The sequence below is a fragment of the Cyphomyrmex costatus genome, unplaced genomic scaffold, assembly GCF_001594065.2.
Source record: "Cyphomyrmex costatus isolate MS0001 unplaced genomic scaffold, Ccosl1.0 scaffold474, whole genome shotgun sequence".
NCBI classification, from domain to species: Eukaryota; Metazoa; Arthropoda; class Insecta; order Hymenoptera; family Formicidae; genus Cyphomyrmex; species Cyphomyrmex costatus.
In genome coordinates, this window is record NW_017279009.1 from 960,150 (window position 1) to 976,879 (window position 16,730).

A 16,730-nucleotide genomic window follows, 5' to 3' on the forward strand; every position below is an offset into this window, starting at 1 on the left:
TGCTCCATGTCGTGCAGGGGCGAATCTCGCGCTCGTTGCACTTGGATCCATTTTTCTTCTTTTTCGCTCGCTCTTACCTCGGCACTCAGACGCGTCCACTTAAATATCATGATGTAGAATCATGTGATAACAAAACGCGTTACTTATGATGCGCATCAGTCAAAGCTTCGTCGGGATGGATTAAGACATCCCAGTGCATACTCTTTCATATTTTGGTACAGTTTCGAGTACTGAGAGCAAGCCTGAGAACGACGGACTTGCATTGTTTTGTCTCAGGGAACAGATGGATAATTCGATATTCCCCATGTGGTCAGTTAGTTTCTAAATACAGTATCTCGCTTGGGCCTACTATTTTTAGAAAAATCGATTCTGAAGATATCACACAGAATAGGATCGGTGGAAAAGTTGCCCTACGAGATTTAGATGAATTATTGAATTAAGAGAAACCCCCGTCTTCATGAATGCAGCAAGTAGAAAAAAATGGGATTTTACACATGTATCTTTCAAAGTGCATTTACTGTTATAAAAAGTATTAAAATTAACAAACAATTGAAGTTGATGGAAACAGAGATTCGCCCATTTTTCAGAGTGAAAAAACACTCCCTGGTGTTCGAGGCATAAAATTTTAACTTCACAAAAAAAGTTCTAAATCTTTTATTGACCGCATCCCTCCTTGTCTTTTCTTATCTATTCTCTCCAATTTTCGTAACGTTACGAATTCCAAACGTTCATTTTTCTCAGTTCTCCGAATTGCAATCGTTTTCCAAATTATGTACTACACACATTCAGCTCACAGGATATATCCTCTTCCTTTCGCTCTTGTTCGATTCGGCCGGCTCTCGCGCGAGGATATGCCGCGATCGCCGGTTCGTACGCGAGAATGCTTTCCCGTTGGCGGCATAGCCCTTCGGTGAAACGAGAGACGGAGCGCACGAAGGGCGACGAGAGACGCGAGGAGGTGAGAAGAGGAGCCGTCGCGCGCGCGCGCGAGCGATTCCTGGCAACCGGTTGCCAAGGGCCACGAGGTCCTCGCGCCGTTCCTGCACGCGCCGCCTCGTCGTGGGTGGCTACCGTGACGTCCTAATCCTGCCGCGAGTCCCTAGGGGCGAGATCGATACACACCGTGATCCGTTTCCCTTTCCCTTTCCCGCCCCGTCCTCCTCCGCCGCGGCCGCTCCCGTGTTTTCGCGCGCGACGGGTTAGCGCTCATCGATCTCGCTCGGCGAACTCTCATCGGAGACGAAAAAAAAGGGTGGAGGGGGAAAAAAATAAAAGGTGAAAAACCGGGGAAGCTTGATTCTCGCTCATCTGCCGAAAACTGATCTCGCGTGTGTTTTAGCCCGTACAATCGCGAGGCACGCGCGTCGCTGGAAAATTTGAACGCGCGGGAAGGTTGAAGGGTATTTCCTTGTTATAGATACGTTAATTCATATTTTTTTATCCTTAGCGAGATTTTATAAATCTTGTAGTTTCGTTAAACGAACCTCCTGCAAGAAAAACTCTGGGTCGACGATCTCGCAATGAGTTTTCGATCGCAGCGAGCCGTATACTTAATGAAACTTCACGCTATTGGAGAGGTCATAGCGTTAGAAACGTCCAGTACCTCTGAACTCTCTACCCGAACTTATATACTTCTTTATTTTTATCGCACCACAAAATAATCTCGTTGTTTAAAAAGATACGAAAGTACATTTATATTACGCGTGATTTAAATTTAACTGCTTGCAAATCAAGGATCAATATACCTTATAGAGACGTTTGACCTAGGACAAGTTCAATATGCGAATGCACCCTCTTCTTTCCAATCCTTTCGGATTCTGCGGACTTGAAACACACTTCCCGGCTATTTTGAAACTATTATTGATTCTTTCTTCGGACAATCCCCATGGCAATCCGCAAAAAGAGTCTTCTCCGCAACGCTATACTCGGACCCTCCTCGGCCAATCGTCATCTTGCATCCTTTTGTTCCTGCTACTCGTAGGGGTTTTGCGACGAAAAGAGGGACGAAGAGGAAGGGCAATGTTTGACCTTATAGAGGGGTTGGCGGGACGGGTAGGACAAGGGTTGATTCGACGCCTGTCTTTTGGGGCATCGGCCCTTGCCTCGCCGTGGCAGGGTGAGCAGGGGCGGACGAGGAGGACCTACGCGTTATTGAGCGGCCATTTCCCACAAAGCGCAGACGAGGGCAACCACCCCGACGAAGCGCGCGGAATCCTCTTTCTCTCTCCCTCGCTCTCTCTCTCCCTTTCTCTCTTTGTCCCTCCGTCCTCACTCCAGCCCGACTTCTCTACCCTCCGCCCTCCGCCCTCGTCCTTTCGTCCCTTTGCGCGCTGCTCTCCCTTCGGTCTGCTACGAGCGGGAGAACCTTTCCGAGGCGCGGATAATGCACCACCTGCATCGACGCATCTTCGAAAATTTTAAACATATATTTTACTTCTCGTTCATTGGCCTTCATTCTATACCTTCCATCATTTTGAAACTGTTTCTAGACCATTATATCAAGCTTGTTGAATTATATTACGAGAGATCGTTTTAGATAGAGAGAAGGAGAGGGGGAATTTAAAATCAGTTCAATATTATTTGATATAATATCGCGAAAATAATAAAGATGAGACGAAAATAAATCAAAATATAAAATAATCGGGATTTTCAATATTTTACATAATCTGAAATTATATCTATGTATTTTTTTATCATAATATTTTAACGCAAAATATATTATTCGTGGATATTATATGTACCACATTCTGAAGCTCTCAATTTGGGGTCGTTGTCATTTATCGATTGAATTCTAGAATTACTCGATATCTCTCGCGCTCGGAATAACTGGATTATATTTCGAAAATGAGCTAAAGCATTTACGCAAAACAGAGGCGATTTAAGGTTAAGAAATAATATATATCCTTGAGAAGTCTCTAAAACACTCTTAACGCCAATATTATAAATATCTACAAAATACCTACATTTATATCGGAAAAATTGAAAAAAAGTGCGTCAATTATGGAAGAATCTCTTAAATAGAAGATGTTCCTGGCGTGAAACTGCTGATGTGAAATAAAACTTGAATAAACAATAATTTCTATACAAGTTTCGAGGAAAAGAAAGAACTCTCGCGCGCGACTCTCGTTACGTCGGCGAGGGTTGATTCGCGCCGAGCGAATTCGGAGGGCATAAGCCCCCTTCTGCGGCACCACCCCGCGCGCACACCGGCGGAATATATAATCTCGAGGTCATTGCCCGAACGATCTTTGGGGGTACCGTGGTGCCTGCAACGAGGGTGAGAGACGCCTCGGAATACCGGACGTGGATATCGACCACCACTTTCCCCAAAAGACAAAAACGCGAGTTCGTAATGGCGGGCGTCAGTCCACTCGGTCCCGCGACGATAACGTATCACAAATATGAAAACAGAGAGGAAACGGTAATCGTATACTAATAATAATTCAACTGCACGTATTCTGGATCGTTTCGTGCGATATGTATTCCGCGATAACTGTTTCTCTCTCAGGAACGTCCTCCAATAATCAAATTATGTGAATGGATACTTTTCCGAAAACATGTTTTTGTTTACTATTATCGCGAAATGTACTCGTATTTCAGCTACAATACATTCATATTAAATAAATTAAAAAAAAACAATTAATTAAACGGTATTGTACGGCTCGTCGGATTCAAGTATTGGAAAAATGATTCGTCGTTAACTCCACATTTAGAAAAGTGCGTATGTTAATATTAAAAATAGAAAATTATTATAATGTAAGAGACTTTCGATGTATCTCTGTCTCTGTGAATTCAGCTTTAAATTAAAAAACGAAAAAAATTGCTTTACATTGAAGCGCCGTATATGAGAGCAACGTCTCGCTTTCGTCCTATTATATTGATTTATACCGTTATACCGGGTAAACAGCGCAAATAGGACGGAAAATAGTATAGATAATCAAGAGATGATTGAATCATCGATGCCTTCTGCGTCACCCAATACAACATCAAGCTGTATTCCACTGTCGTGCGGTAGGCCGATGTGGTCGCTTTAACGGTATGCAAATTACCGGGTAAATTTCGCGCGCGCGAGCTTTGTCGAGTGGGAGGCAGGAGTTGGGCAAAATTGAAAGGGTTGGCCCGTAGAGATTGTTAAAAAACAAATGTGAAATGCGGCCACGCGGTTGTCCCTCGATTAATTACGCTAATGGAAACATTTTCGTATTCGAGTTGTTGCAACAGTTGCCGGTCGATATAACGCGTGCGAGGGACATGTCGAAGATTTGCGCGCAGGGTTATCACAGAGAACGACATTTCAATGAGCTCTGTATTTGTCAGCAATTAATTAACAATTTAAACATTATTTTATTCGACAAACAGAATAAGGGGATGGATTCTCTTAAACGTATGCGCGATTACGCGCAGGGATCAATACGTTTTTAAAACTCTCATCCGAGGGAAGGGCGACACGACGGCACTCGTGAGGTGTACTCGTAATAAGGTACTGTGTGATGTCGCGGCATGCGACATACGAATGCAGATACGTAGAGATACCGGGGCGCCCGGTATCTATTTATAACGGCGACGGATCACAGGGCGATTGACCGCGTGGCCTTGACTTCCGGTTGACCTGACTATTCCCTCCCTCCTTGGAAATTTCGGACTGAATGACTCGCAGAATTTTCCAAAGACACCTACTACAATCCGGATCTTTAATTAGGAATACCCACGCGGTAGTCGATCAAAATGGTCCTTCATTAGCGATATCTCCGAGGAATAGTTTGAACTAGATTTTTTTCAGCACCGTTGCTGAATTTTTTACAAATGAAATAAATACATTCACAGTTTACTTTTCGAAAAGAGAAGAAGGAAGAGTAGATATAAGAGTGTAGAATCTGGTAAAATAGATTCTGTACTTACAATCTAAAATTTGTGATATTATACATCAAGATCGAAGCCTCCGAATTTCAAGTAAACTGATTAGTATGATTAGGTGGTAGATTAATTAGATAAGAGTAACAATAAATAATCTTGAGTTTGATACGAAAAAAAAATAAGCGATAAATATCCGTGTTTATTTGCGTCCGTTCAAAGTGCGTTTGTCTGAAAGGAAAAAAAAAAAAAGAAACTCGAACTCGCGCCGGAAACGATGTCGACTTCGATTGTCGTTCTCGGGAATGCTCGATATAACATATAGACCTCATCGACGAACGTCCAATCTGGTCTCGCGATTTCGTTATTTACATCAAACGATCCGCCGCGAATGACTCTGTTTAGCTCGCCGCTTCGCACATCGCTTCCTTTTTCTTCGTCCCGCGTCTTTCCTCCTACCTTTTTTTTTCCATCGTTTTCTTTTTTCCAATTGCTCGGGAACCTGTTCGCACGAGTGGCAGCAACGGAATGTCCCAAGTGCTGCTCGCTCTCATCTCAAGCCGATCGGGCGACTGTAATCGTTCTATACTGCGCAAAGATTTCGTTTAGTCCCAAGTATTTACCAAAGCATTAGTTTCAACGAGCTTTAGTTTCTTTTTCCAAATGTCATTACTAAAGTTAACATTGATAGTAAAATAGAAAGTGCAACTATATAAACGACAGTATTATTATAATAAATGATTAACTGTACAAAATGTTAATTGTATTACATATGCTAGAACAATAATTTTAAAATATTAACGATATTTGTACTATTAATATATACGTAATACATTTTGAGATTAAGCTGCATTATAATTATCTATGTAGACAAGCTGGAAATATGCTTGTATGAAATCCTCTTAAGGTCAGTTTAACGGATATAAGCTATGGATCCGCAAAGCGCAAAGCAAGTGGTTTTTGGATTTGTGAAACCAAACCGAATGTAAAAATATACGCAAGAGAATTATATTAATTAGAATAAATGGAAAAAGGAGGAAAGGAAGAAGAGAATTCTCTCTCACTCTCTCTCTCTCTCTCTCTCGTAAAAGATTCGCGGAGGTGGATGCCGAGAAAGATGCCGAGGAACGAAGGCTAACGACCTTGACCTTGTCCGTGATGTGTGAGATTGTGTGCGTTTGTGATCAGGAAAGAAAGAGAGAGAGAGAGAGTGAGGAGGGGGGAGAGAGAGGGAGAGAGAGAACGGAGGAGGAGAAAGAGTGAGAAATGCGAACGACACGAGAAGAGACATCGGTCAAAACCGATGGCCTGCTTTCTTGAACGTTTCTCGGTACGAAGGCGACGAGAATGAACGAATCTAGCACGAGATACGAGATATAGACGAGGCCCGATGACTAAGACGACAACAACGCCGGATGAACCTCGATGAGCCCTTGCATGTGGCAAAGTAACTACGCGTTGTGACACATCGTGCAGTGTGCACAGTGCACTGCTTGATTCTAGAATAGCAATCTAGAGGAGAGAAGGGAAAAAGAGCGAAGGCGGGGGGAGAGAGAGAGAGAGAGAGATCGTATTTGACACGGAGTGTCATACATATATATATTGTTTTGCGACAATATTTTCTAACAAGTGTGACAAGTTATTTTAAACTGAGGAACTCGGTAATACCCAGGAATGATCACGTTTATAAGACGTAAACAAGTTACACAGATCTGTTTACAACGTGATATTCTCTCAATACCAGTAATTCGAGCTCGCAGTATCCGATTTTACCGTTAATTTCAAATTCAATCGACGCAAATTTTCTTCGAGCAGACTTAAAGGCTTTCAACTTCGCGATTGGTTCCACTCGTAAATAAATCGGCCTTTATTCATGAGACATTACGAGACAACGCCGAGAATTGATTACTGAATCGCGTATAATAGGTCTCAAGGTTGTGCCTGGAGATTGAGCTTATTTTCGACAGAATCGCGATTACGGGCCATGTATCACGAGCACTTGATTGATTCTCCAAGAGCTATCTCGAAACTAGTTTCTCGACCGAATTCCTCAGCAGAAACGCAACTGTAAATACGAGCTTCAGTGTACTTTGATCAAACTTGCTCTTTGAGAGGAAATTGCACTGGGATATCATTAATCCATTTTAAATCGTAACATGTTTCTAATTTGTCTAAAATCTCTGTTATATAAGTACCATAAGGAAATCTTCAACTTTTGTCAGCTGCACATTTTTCATCATTACGACCATCGAAAGGTCACAATCTTTATTACGTATATTCTCTACTTAATTCGTGCCAATCCATTTTTTTCCGCTTTTATTAGCAGTCTTATAATTTTAGTTGACTATTATCATCCATTTAGATTATAGTTTATCGACTTGACAAATTTGTACGATAGGCAATATTTTTGTCCGAGTAGAAAATTATTCTTTACATTTTACTCACGTTTCCCATTATTCCCATCTCAACAATCAGAATTAATATATATATTTTCAATCGCTCCATCTCCTCGCGACACATCGGTTTACCCGTATAAGACATATTGTCCAGTTCGTCAATGAGACACACACCGGCGCGAGTCGTCGACCGGCGAGCTGCGCGGGGCGTCGCGGCGGCGGCGGCGGCGGAGGGATGCTGTCCGCACCGAGCCGCGTCGCGTCGCGAGGAAAAGAAGAGAAAATTGCACGGCAGGGCGGGCGAGGGGAGGGGGAGGGAGGGAAAAATCCAGCCCGCCGACTCCTGACCTCCAGGAGTAGGAGAGGAGTGAGCGAGGTTGTTCTGCGATCGATCGATAAACGCGCTCACGCTCCGCGTCCAAGGTGCGAAGGAACTCGGCGTATAGGAGAGCGAGAGAGGAAGAGAGAACGTGAGAAGGGGGAGAGAAAGGAATTGGTAGATGGAGAAAGAGAAAGACAGGATAGGGGGAGTGATCGCGCGGGGGCGCATGTGGAGAGGAGGGAGATTGAGAAGGAAACCGCCCCTGTCATCTGTGTGATAAATACGATTTTCCTCCGTGCATGCAAATGTTGCTAATGTATACAAATATTTTCCGTGAATTGATAAATACGTTTGTAATCATTGTTTCGACTTTAACGCGCACGCGATTTTAATCAACATTTGCATTTCAAAGATGGAATACAATAACCGAATTGTTATAGGTACTCGATAAACGTATAAATTTACAAATAAGCGTGCGCACTTTTACTGACAATGAGTCAATATTATTCCAATAAAAATATAGAATAATTATCATAGGCTGGGGTGAAATTCTGCGTTTTTCAATGTTCTTTTCTTACGTCTATTCCTAATCGGGACGAAATATTGTTTTTTAATCATCATTTCTGCGCCTTTCTCCTTTTGATCGAATTGCCTTTTTTTATCAGTGAAAAAAAAATAAACCGCGCAGAGGCTTTATTTTTGCGTTTACAGGGCTTCAACTCTCTGATTGAAAAAATAAAACAATTCAGTTAGAGAGTTTCTACTGGGGGTAGATGTACAAAATTTTTCCGAGAGCACCCCTGCAGAGACGGCGAAAGGATCGGAACAATCGATCCTTTCGGTCTGCGGAAAGAGAGCGCGAGAGCCAGCTTCTTCCTCTCGCTCTCCTCGTCCCTCATTCTGTGTCTCTCTGCCGGCTATGAATTCCGGAAACTCCCTGGAGAAGTAGACTTTCTACGTGGTCAAGCAAATTACACAAATGAATGCGCTACGGGGATTAAACAAACGCTGCTATGGATATTAAAATCGAGAATCAAATGAACCTTCGTTTGTGTTTGAGAAAATTGTCATTACGTCAGTCCGTACAGACTTCTTCGGACTTCTTGGAATAAAGTTTTCCGGAACGACTTCAGAACGTTCGGAAGACAAACATGGACATAATCGGGGATACAGAGGAACCTATTATATATTATAAATCATATGGTTCCTCAAATAAAAACAATTAGAAAAAATTACACAATTACGACTAAAAAGTATTCATAAAAAATGGATTATTGAAAGAAAGCTTTTTTGAGAACCCAAGACAGCTAGAGTGATATAAATTCAAGTTTTTCCACTTCAAAAAATCAGCATGTAATTTTAAGAAAATAATTAAGTCAATTAGTACATTAAATAAGGTGATTTACCTACTATAGCAATTAAAAATAATCTAAAACGAAACAAGTCCATTCGAATACTGATCCAGCCGACTCTCGAGTTTAAAAGGTCTCGATTCCAATTCGACTCCCCTTTCCCTAAACAAAATCTTAGCTACGCCCATGCATACGGATGTCCTCTGGACATTTTTAGAATGTCCTTTGAAGGCTGTACTACGTGGGAGAGTGTCTCAGGATTCCGAGCGAAAGATTCCGTCACGTGTATATATATATATATATATATATTCGCGGATATCTATTCTTTTCACGTTACGATTATATTATCAGACGTCATTGACTCGTACGTGATTCATTCGTTTTCAGGTTGGTAATGAGCATGTTTCTTTTTCACGCGAGCGAGTAGACGAAACACGCGGTTCGATCTCTTTACGTGGCTATAGTGAATGGATGAGCGAGGGTGATCGCAGGCGCCGTCGTCCAACCCTCTCTTCTCTCTCTCTCTCTCTCTCCCTCCGTCTCTTCTGTTCGTAGTTTCTTCTACGCGGCTTTCTTTACATTTTCACTTTACGAGTTTATTTCAGCCAGTGGATTCTTCGACCTTTAATTAGCAACGAGACGAGACGTGCCACCGTCCGCCTGGCACTCCACGCCGGACGATCGGGCAGTCATCGATCGTTGATATAGGTAATTTATATCATTTCTTCTCCCTGTCTTTCGTCGCGATACGTACGACTCGTTTCCAAGTGAAAACGATCTGTTTTCGGACAGTCGAGAGTTCAATAGGACTCTCACGGAGGAGAGCGAGCGTAATGAATGTCCTCCCTCTCTCCCTCCCGCCCCGCTCGCTCGCCGCATCGCCCTCCCCCCTCCACCCGCCCTCCACCAGCGATCCATCGCCGCCGTGGCGCTCCGCGCGTTTCGCACTCCTGCCAACTGCAGCGCGTCGAAACTCGCCGGCGTGGCCGCGTCGACGGTTTTGCCCGTTCCTTCTCTCGCGTCTCTCGTCTCGTCGTAATCGTGCGCTCGGCGAATCGGGCCGTCTCCGTCGCGCGAGCGCCGCCACCGTTCGCCCTCTCGCTCGCACGTGCCCGAAGTCGACCGAAGCGACGCCGAGTCTCGCGCGTGTATTGAGTGGCGGCAACGCAGACGGGCGCGGCCGCCGGAGCCCCATCCGTTCGGTGCGGTCGACGGCAGCGCCGCCCGTCGGCGACTACCTTCAGTTTCGGGCAAGATGGGCGCACCTCGCCGGGCAGTAGCTTAGTCTCTACCTACAAGACAACACACACATTAAATGTTTCCTATAGTAACAATTAACCAATTGTACATTAATCTTATTTAAGGGAAACACACGGAGGAGAGGAGAGAGAGAGAGACAGAAAGACACTCCACCCTCTCCGTACTACACGTATCTACACGCAAGCTCTATTTTTGTAATAACGCGCCGTAAATTAAAAAAGTAGTGTGTGCTCACGCCGTGCGAGGCAACGCGGTGAAGTTCGTTAAGAATCGTACGACCGTTGGAGAGATAGGAGGAAAAGCGCCGTTCTCTGGTGGAAAAAGTAGCGCGCGCGCGAGAGAGAGAGATAGCGAGAAGTGGTGCGCGGGAAAACGAGACGACGAAGGAAGAAGAAGAAGTGAGAACGAGGAAGCGGCACAGCGGAGTATCGAGGGAAAAAGGAGCGGCCGCAACGTGCGGGTGTGTGTGTGTGTGTGTGTGCGTGCGTGCGTGCGTGCGTGCGTGCGTATGTATGTGTGCGGTGCGTGAAGCAACGGCTAGTTGAACCGACGACGGTTGATCGTCGGACGAAGGCGAAGGCAACGTCGACGTCGGCGCCAAGAGTGAGCGTGGCGCGAGAGGACGCCCCGCCGCTGCTTCCGTTCTCCGCGGGAACGGGCCGACTGGGAGAGAGAAATTGGAAGAATCGTCCCGGCGACCTACGGGCGGTTAACGTGCCGACGCGACGCCGCCTCCGACGCTCGGCGACAGTGGCGGCCGGGCAGCGGCGGCATCGCGCCTGAAACGAGTAAGCGGCCCCGTTTCTACACCTCGCGGTGCAAGTCGGTCGGTTTTCACGACGGTCGGTCGTACGCGGCGCGCCGTTAGTCTCTCCGTTTCGCGGCGCGGTGCGGCGCAGCGCGACGCAGCAGCGTGCGCTCTTTTTCTCTCTTTCTCCCTCTCTTTTTTTTTTTTTTAATCTCCGCGTTTCCTTCTACACGAGGAGAACCCTCGTCGGGGGTGTGCGGTAAGTGTGTACGCTGGTGGTGCATGCGTGGCGTGCATGGCATGCGTGCACTCCGTCCGGTTTGATCGTTCATTACTACGTGTAGTGTAGAGTAACGAGAGAGAGGAGAATTTTCAACGACGCGGCATCGTCGTCGACGAGTGCAGAGGGAGAGAAAAAGGTGCGCAATATCGGCGAGAGAGAGAGAGAGAGTGTTACAGCACGACCGACCGACTGACCGGCCGCCGCCGGTGCGTGTCGTGCGGTAATTAAAAGCGACACACGAGTGTGGTGAAAAGTGCGCTCCACACGATCACGACACACCCTCTTGACATCCGTCGCTCGCATCGCCATCGGCTCGGCAGCGGCCTCTCTTTCTCTTATCCCCTCCCCCTCCCCCCTCCTGCTCCTCGCGATCTCTCTCGTTGTGCTGTCTCGCTTCCTCCTCCGTACACTTACAGAATCGCCAACGTCGCTCTTTCTCTCTCTCTCTCTCTTTCTTTCTATCCTTCCCCTCTCCCGCATTCCTCCTCGTCCCTAACCGTGCACACGTTCGTTCTCCCTCTTTTATCTCTCTCTATCCGACGACGGTGTAAAGTGATTTATCATTACGTCGGATTTCGTGACGAGGACAGTGACTACGACGACGACGACTGGGTCGTTAAAGCTAGAGGTACGGTACGGTACGATCAGTCCCTACCCTCTCCAGCCCCTCCTACGCCGCCATTAGGCCATCCCTCGTCGCTGCACGCCGAGCGAGCAGCAGCAGCAGCGTCTCGCCCGGTATTCTTGCACTACGTCGCCGGCCTCGCACACGTATTCCCCCCCTCCCCCCGTTTTCTTTCTCTTACTTTCCGCTTTACTTCGGTTTCGCCACCGGCGGCGCGGCCGATCGAGAGAGTGCACGAATTCCGCGTTTTGGTGTTATCTATCTGTCTGTCTGTCTGTCTGGTGGTGCGTGTCGTGTGGTGCCGAGTGCGCTACGGTGTGTGTGTGTGTGTATATATATATATAATGTGTGTGAGTGATTTTTTTTTTTTTCTGCTCAGTTGTCCCATCAGTGCCGGCGGTGAGCGAGGAAACTCGTCGCGCGGTGTTGCAGTGCGGCAAGAAGTAACGACGTCGTCGGCCGCGGAACGGACGAGGACGTGCTGCGAAGGAACGGCGAGAACGAGGAAACGCCGACGAACCAGTGGAGGAGGAGGCGGCGACGGAGGAGGAAGAGGTGGAGGAAGCGACGGCTGTGCGGGAGGTAAAAAAGGAGGTGGTGGAGGAGGGAGGAGGAGGTGAAGGAACCAGAGTGGCGGCGCGAAAGCGACCGGCGGCGACGGCTGACGGTGGTTTTTAGGCTGCGCAGCGTCGCGCCGGCGTATTTTGTTATTGTTATTCTCTCATCGACGGCTGTGGTGGCTCGGTATCGTCCACCGACGACGACGTGACGGATTCCTCTACTCGCTACAGTAACAGCCGCATCGCAACCATGTCTGTGAGAATGGAAAACGTGGCCGCGCGGAAGATCAATTATAAAATGATGGTAAGTACACGATTGCTGCGACACACACATATACACGCATAAGCTCGTCTCTCTCTCTCTTTCTCATACCCTCTCAGCCGATCGACGGCGACGGCGGGTGCGCAGTGCGCGTGCAACTCGCCGCTTACTTCGCGCAGCTCCATCGTGCGCGCGAGCGCGTGCTAACGTGGCGTGCGACGACGACGAGCTCGCGATGTTCACGCTTTGTATCCCTCGCCATCCTTCCTTCTCGTCGTCGTCGTCGCGTCGTATTCCACGGTTGTTGCGTCAACGGCCTGTGTCTATCGTGGCATCTCTCCACGCCGACCTCTTTTCGCCGAAAGAACCTTCTCCCATACCGAAAAGGACTTGTTTCTTTGTAGAGAATGTGTCATCGTATTTCTGGGAAAATGATACCTGCTTTACGCACGTTTACCCACTGGACCTCTGACCTCCAAGGAGCGCGATACCACGACTTATTGTCCAGTTACCTTGGCATTTGTTTTCATTTCTGCTTCTCGTCTATAGAATATATATATATATATTTATTTTTTTTTTTACATCGAAGGTTTCTCGTACACAAGGTGGCAGAATCGAATCCGGGCTTGACAGACAGCTCTATTCCCAAATAAATTTGGAATGCAGAAGCGTGGTACATATTATAGGCAAAGGAGCGCCTAACCTAACCTCTAGCTCCCCTCCCCCCATCTCTTATCTCTTCCTATGCTTTCTCAAAGTCGCGTTTCTGCAGGCGGGGGCTCGCTCGTGTGTCTCCACCGAAGTATCGGGGAAACGTTCGCTCGCGCGCGCGCGTAGTCGCGGAAAAGCCATGGTGAGTTTTAATCATGGGGGCGGCCGACGAGGACGGAGGGACGGCTTGCGGAACCGCCGCTGTAGTTTGACAGTTTGCCGCGGGGCGTCTGGCTGCTGCCCCACCCAGTCGTCTCTTTCTCTCTCTCTCTCTCTCTCCCCCGCCAGGACGTTCGTTCGTCTGTCCGTCCATCCGTGCCTCTTTCGACCGTCTCACTATGTCTGCCGGTAACCCTCCCTTCCCCCCCGTTGCTCCATGCTATCCGCTTTGCGTTTTCTCTTTTTCTCTCCGCCGCGCTCCTCTTTCGCTCTCGCGAACACTCGATCCGTCCCGAGTTCCTTTCGGCCACATACATTTCCCTTTTTTCTCGTAATCCTGCGAGTAAGAGCGATTCTGCATACTCGACAGACACCGATATATTCAGTTAAATATCTTTTTTTTGGAATACTTTATGCGTATCTCCCACGATCAGTTTAATACTATTCAGAGTTTACGGTAAATCTGTTTCTCAAGATTCAAGATAAACGAGTCTAGTATTTGTTTGTGTCGTGTTATATCGACCAAGATTGCGCTCGAGTCCATTAAGCTCCACCGAAATCAAGGTTTTGTATCTTTATCTGCTCTAAAAAAGTTAATCGAACATTCTTCTCTCGGACAAAAGATATTCTATTTTTGTTCCATTTCCTAAGTAACGATACAAAGAGTACTTTTAAGTTCTACCAAGCACGTTGTTATCAAAAATATGCTGCCGATATAAATTGTGGAATGTTGAACGTTCTACATAAGCAAAAGCATTGACCTTTAAATCGAAACATTTCTTATGAAGCAATAGATACAATAATAACCGTATGTTGCATATTTGTATATCAATGCACATTTCTGCAGAGAATATATAGTGTTAAAATGACACGTGGAATAAATGAATGTTTAACTTTATAAGCTGTATATTAATTGAAGTTATTTTTACGTTATACGCTTTAGGAAAAATGCGTTTGAAAACCTGAAGGAGTTTAAAGAAATTTTAAAGATATTTCTAGCTGAAAAAGTCGCCGTCAGCTATTTAAGAAACTATTGTTTATTTATTCTTAAATAAAATTTTTTTAAATTTATTTCAGTAGGACTCGAAATATTTCAAGACTTCCAGTTTGAAATGGCTAAATCTTTGGATTCTATTGGAAAAAGAAATACAATGTAATCTCTCACTGTTAAACTATTCATCAATCTATTCACCTTCGCACACATTTTGATGCAATGATTCAAAGCCTAGTATAAGTTTAGCTGAATACACTTCTTGTCTTATGTTTTATGAATAAAAGTGGGAGATCGACGAAGTCGTGGAATTAGCAAGGTGAGGCGTTATGGTATTTTAAAAATGCGACGACGGGTATAACATTCATGGCAAGGTAATTTCGCGAAGTGAGCGTTAGAACGAACTCGTTGAGAACAGAGCGAGGGGAAAGGGGACAGTCGGGGTCGAAAAAGATGTCTAGAAAGGCATGCGTCTCGCTAGACGAGAGTAGGAATTCGGCGGCGACGAATAGTACGGTGTTGCAAGTTGCAACGGCGTTCTCTCGGTTGTACAAGTTGCTAATTTTAGTTCGGAACCCGAGACGCCAAATGCTAGAAATTCAATGGACAGCCCCACTGTCCCTTGCGGGGTCAGTAATTAATCCTTTAAAAACTCAGAAGTCGATCCCAAAAATTCGGGTGAAGTTGAGAGACTTTACCATTTTGGCCTGAAAAAGGCCTAGCATTCTTTTGTTCTTGAAAGAGAATCTTTAGAAACGTAGAGGATGGATTCCTCGAGTAATTCAAAATTTTCAACTCCGCTTAACCACCAGATTCTATCGAAGAAAGAAACACATAACCTTATCGTTAAACTATTTATCAACAATCCTTACTTTTGCCAAGATTTTTACATTTTGATGATATTTAAAAATGTGTTATTATCCGCCATAACAATAGAATATCGTGTGGTGGCACGCGAGGTTTACCCTCGTTTAACGCAACTATCGTCGTCGTCGAGGAGAGGTTATCGGGCGCGATGAACGGGTTCAAGCTACTTCGCCGTGATCGTCGGGAGGAGTCATTGAACAAACAGCTGTTCATCTCTCGCGACGAGCACTGTCTCGATTTAGATTTCTTTTATGCGCGCGGTTTCTGCGGTGCGATAATTGGGCGTTTCTTATACCGGGTGATCTGACGTTGCCGTCGTGCTTTTGAAGCGCTTTGCCTACTAAACATTTCGATTTGATTTTGCTAATCTGATTCTGTTTAATGAAGGTGTACACGAGGTCTTATAGTTTTAAAATACTGACAACTACACTCAGAAAAAGCAATAGTAGCAGCAGCAATTATAAAGATGATAATTGGGCAGATTTTATGTAAAATTAACGTAAATAGTCGAATAAACGATTTTATAATTATTGCAGCTGTATAATAGTTTACTCAACTATGTGTATTAATTCTACATATAAAATGTTATTACCTTCATAGTTGCTGCTAACTACTACGTTTTTTTTCTGAATGTAGATAAGTTTTGCATGTTATCTAAAATCAGTCCGTAATGTATGTAATAAATAAAGTAAGCGTATGTAATAAAAAAAAAAGGTTCACAATCGATACATTGATGCGAGAAGTATCACAATTTATACGATGCAATACGAGACGGTAATAATAATGTAATGCAAATAGTAATTTAACGCGCGCTACAAAAGTAATCCTATAATCAGGTAATATATGCGTTTAGAAGTTAATCGCGAAACTGCGATGATCATGAAATAATTTTCCGTGAGAAATGCGAAAAACGCGCGTCGAGTAATTAAATCTTTTCGCACCTCGTTCGCTTCATAATTGGCTAGATCACGCATTAATTGCCGCGAGATAATATGCAATTAATGAGCATCGCATCACGATATCGGACATGCACCTTGCATTTTGCAACGCGTACGCACACATGTATGTGTAAACGTGCGAATGCAAAGGGCTTCGTGATACAAGATCTATTGTATCTTCTTAATCCGACGATTCCGAGAATAATTCAATTCTGCGTAATGGTAGAAATATTATTGGCGTAAATAAGTGCTGAGTTCTACGTTGTTATAAACAAGAACAGAGGGATTCTGTTTTAAAATATTTTAAAACAGACAGCATTAGTGAGACAAAACGATATCGGAACTTAAGTTTTGTCTATGGGTTTGATAAGTGGACTATATATATATATATATATATATATAAAT

At 45.0% G+C, this 16,730-nt stretch overlaps 1 protein-coding gene across 13 annotated transcripts in view; it reads left to right on the top strand.

The window, feature by feature from the left end:
- The first annotated feature begins 10,176 nt into the window (after positions 1-10,176).
- Positions 10,177-16,730, top strand: part of shep (RNA binding motif single stranded interacting protein alan shepard) — a 28,984-nt gene continuing 22,430 nt past the window's right edge. For 9 of the 13 annotated variants that reach the window (XM_018545142.1, XM_018545135.1, XM_018545141.1 and 6 more), the window contains exons 1-2: positions 10,177-10,969; positions 12,217-12,701. In XM_018545142.1, the coding sequence (XP_018400644.1) occupies positions 12,648-12,701 (54 nt within the window). In that variant the 5' untranslated portion in view covers positions 10,177-10,969; positions 12,217-12,647. Of the gene's footprint in view, positions 10,970-11,211; positions 11,349-11,603; positions 11,841-12,216; positions 12,702-16,730 lie in introns of those variants that run through there. The other 4 variants (XM_018545140.1, XM_018545139.1, XM_018545136.1 and 1 more) reach the window with 4 other exon arrangements.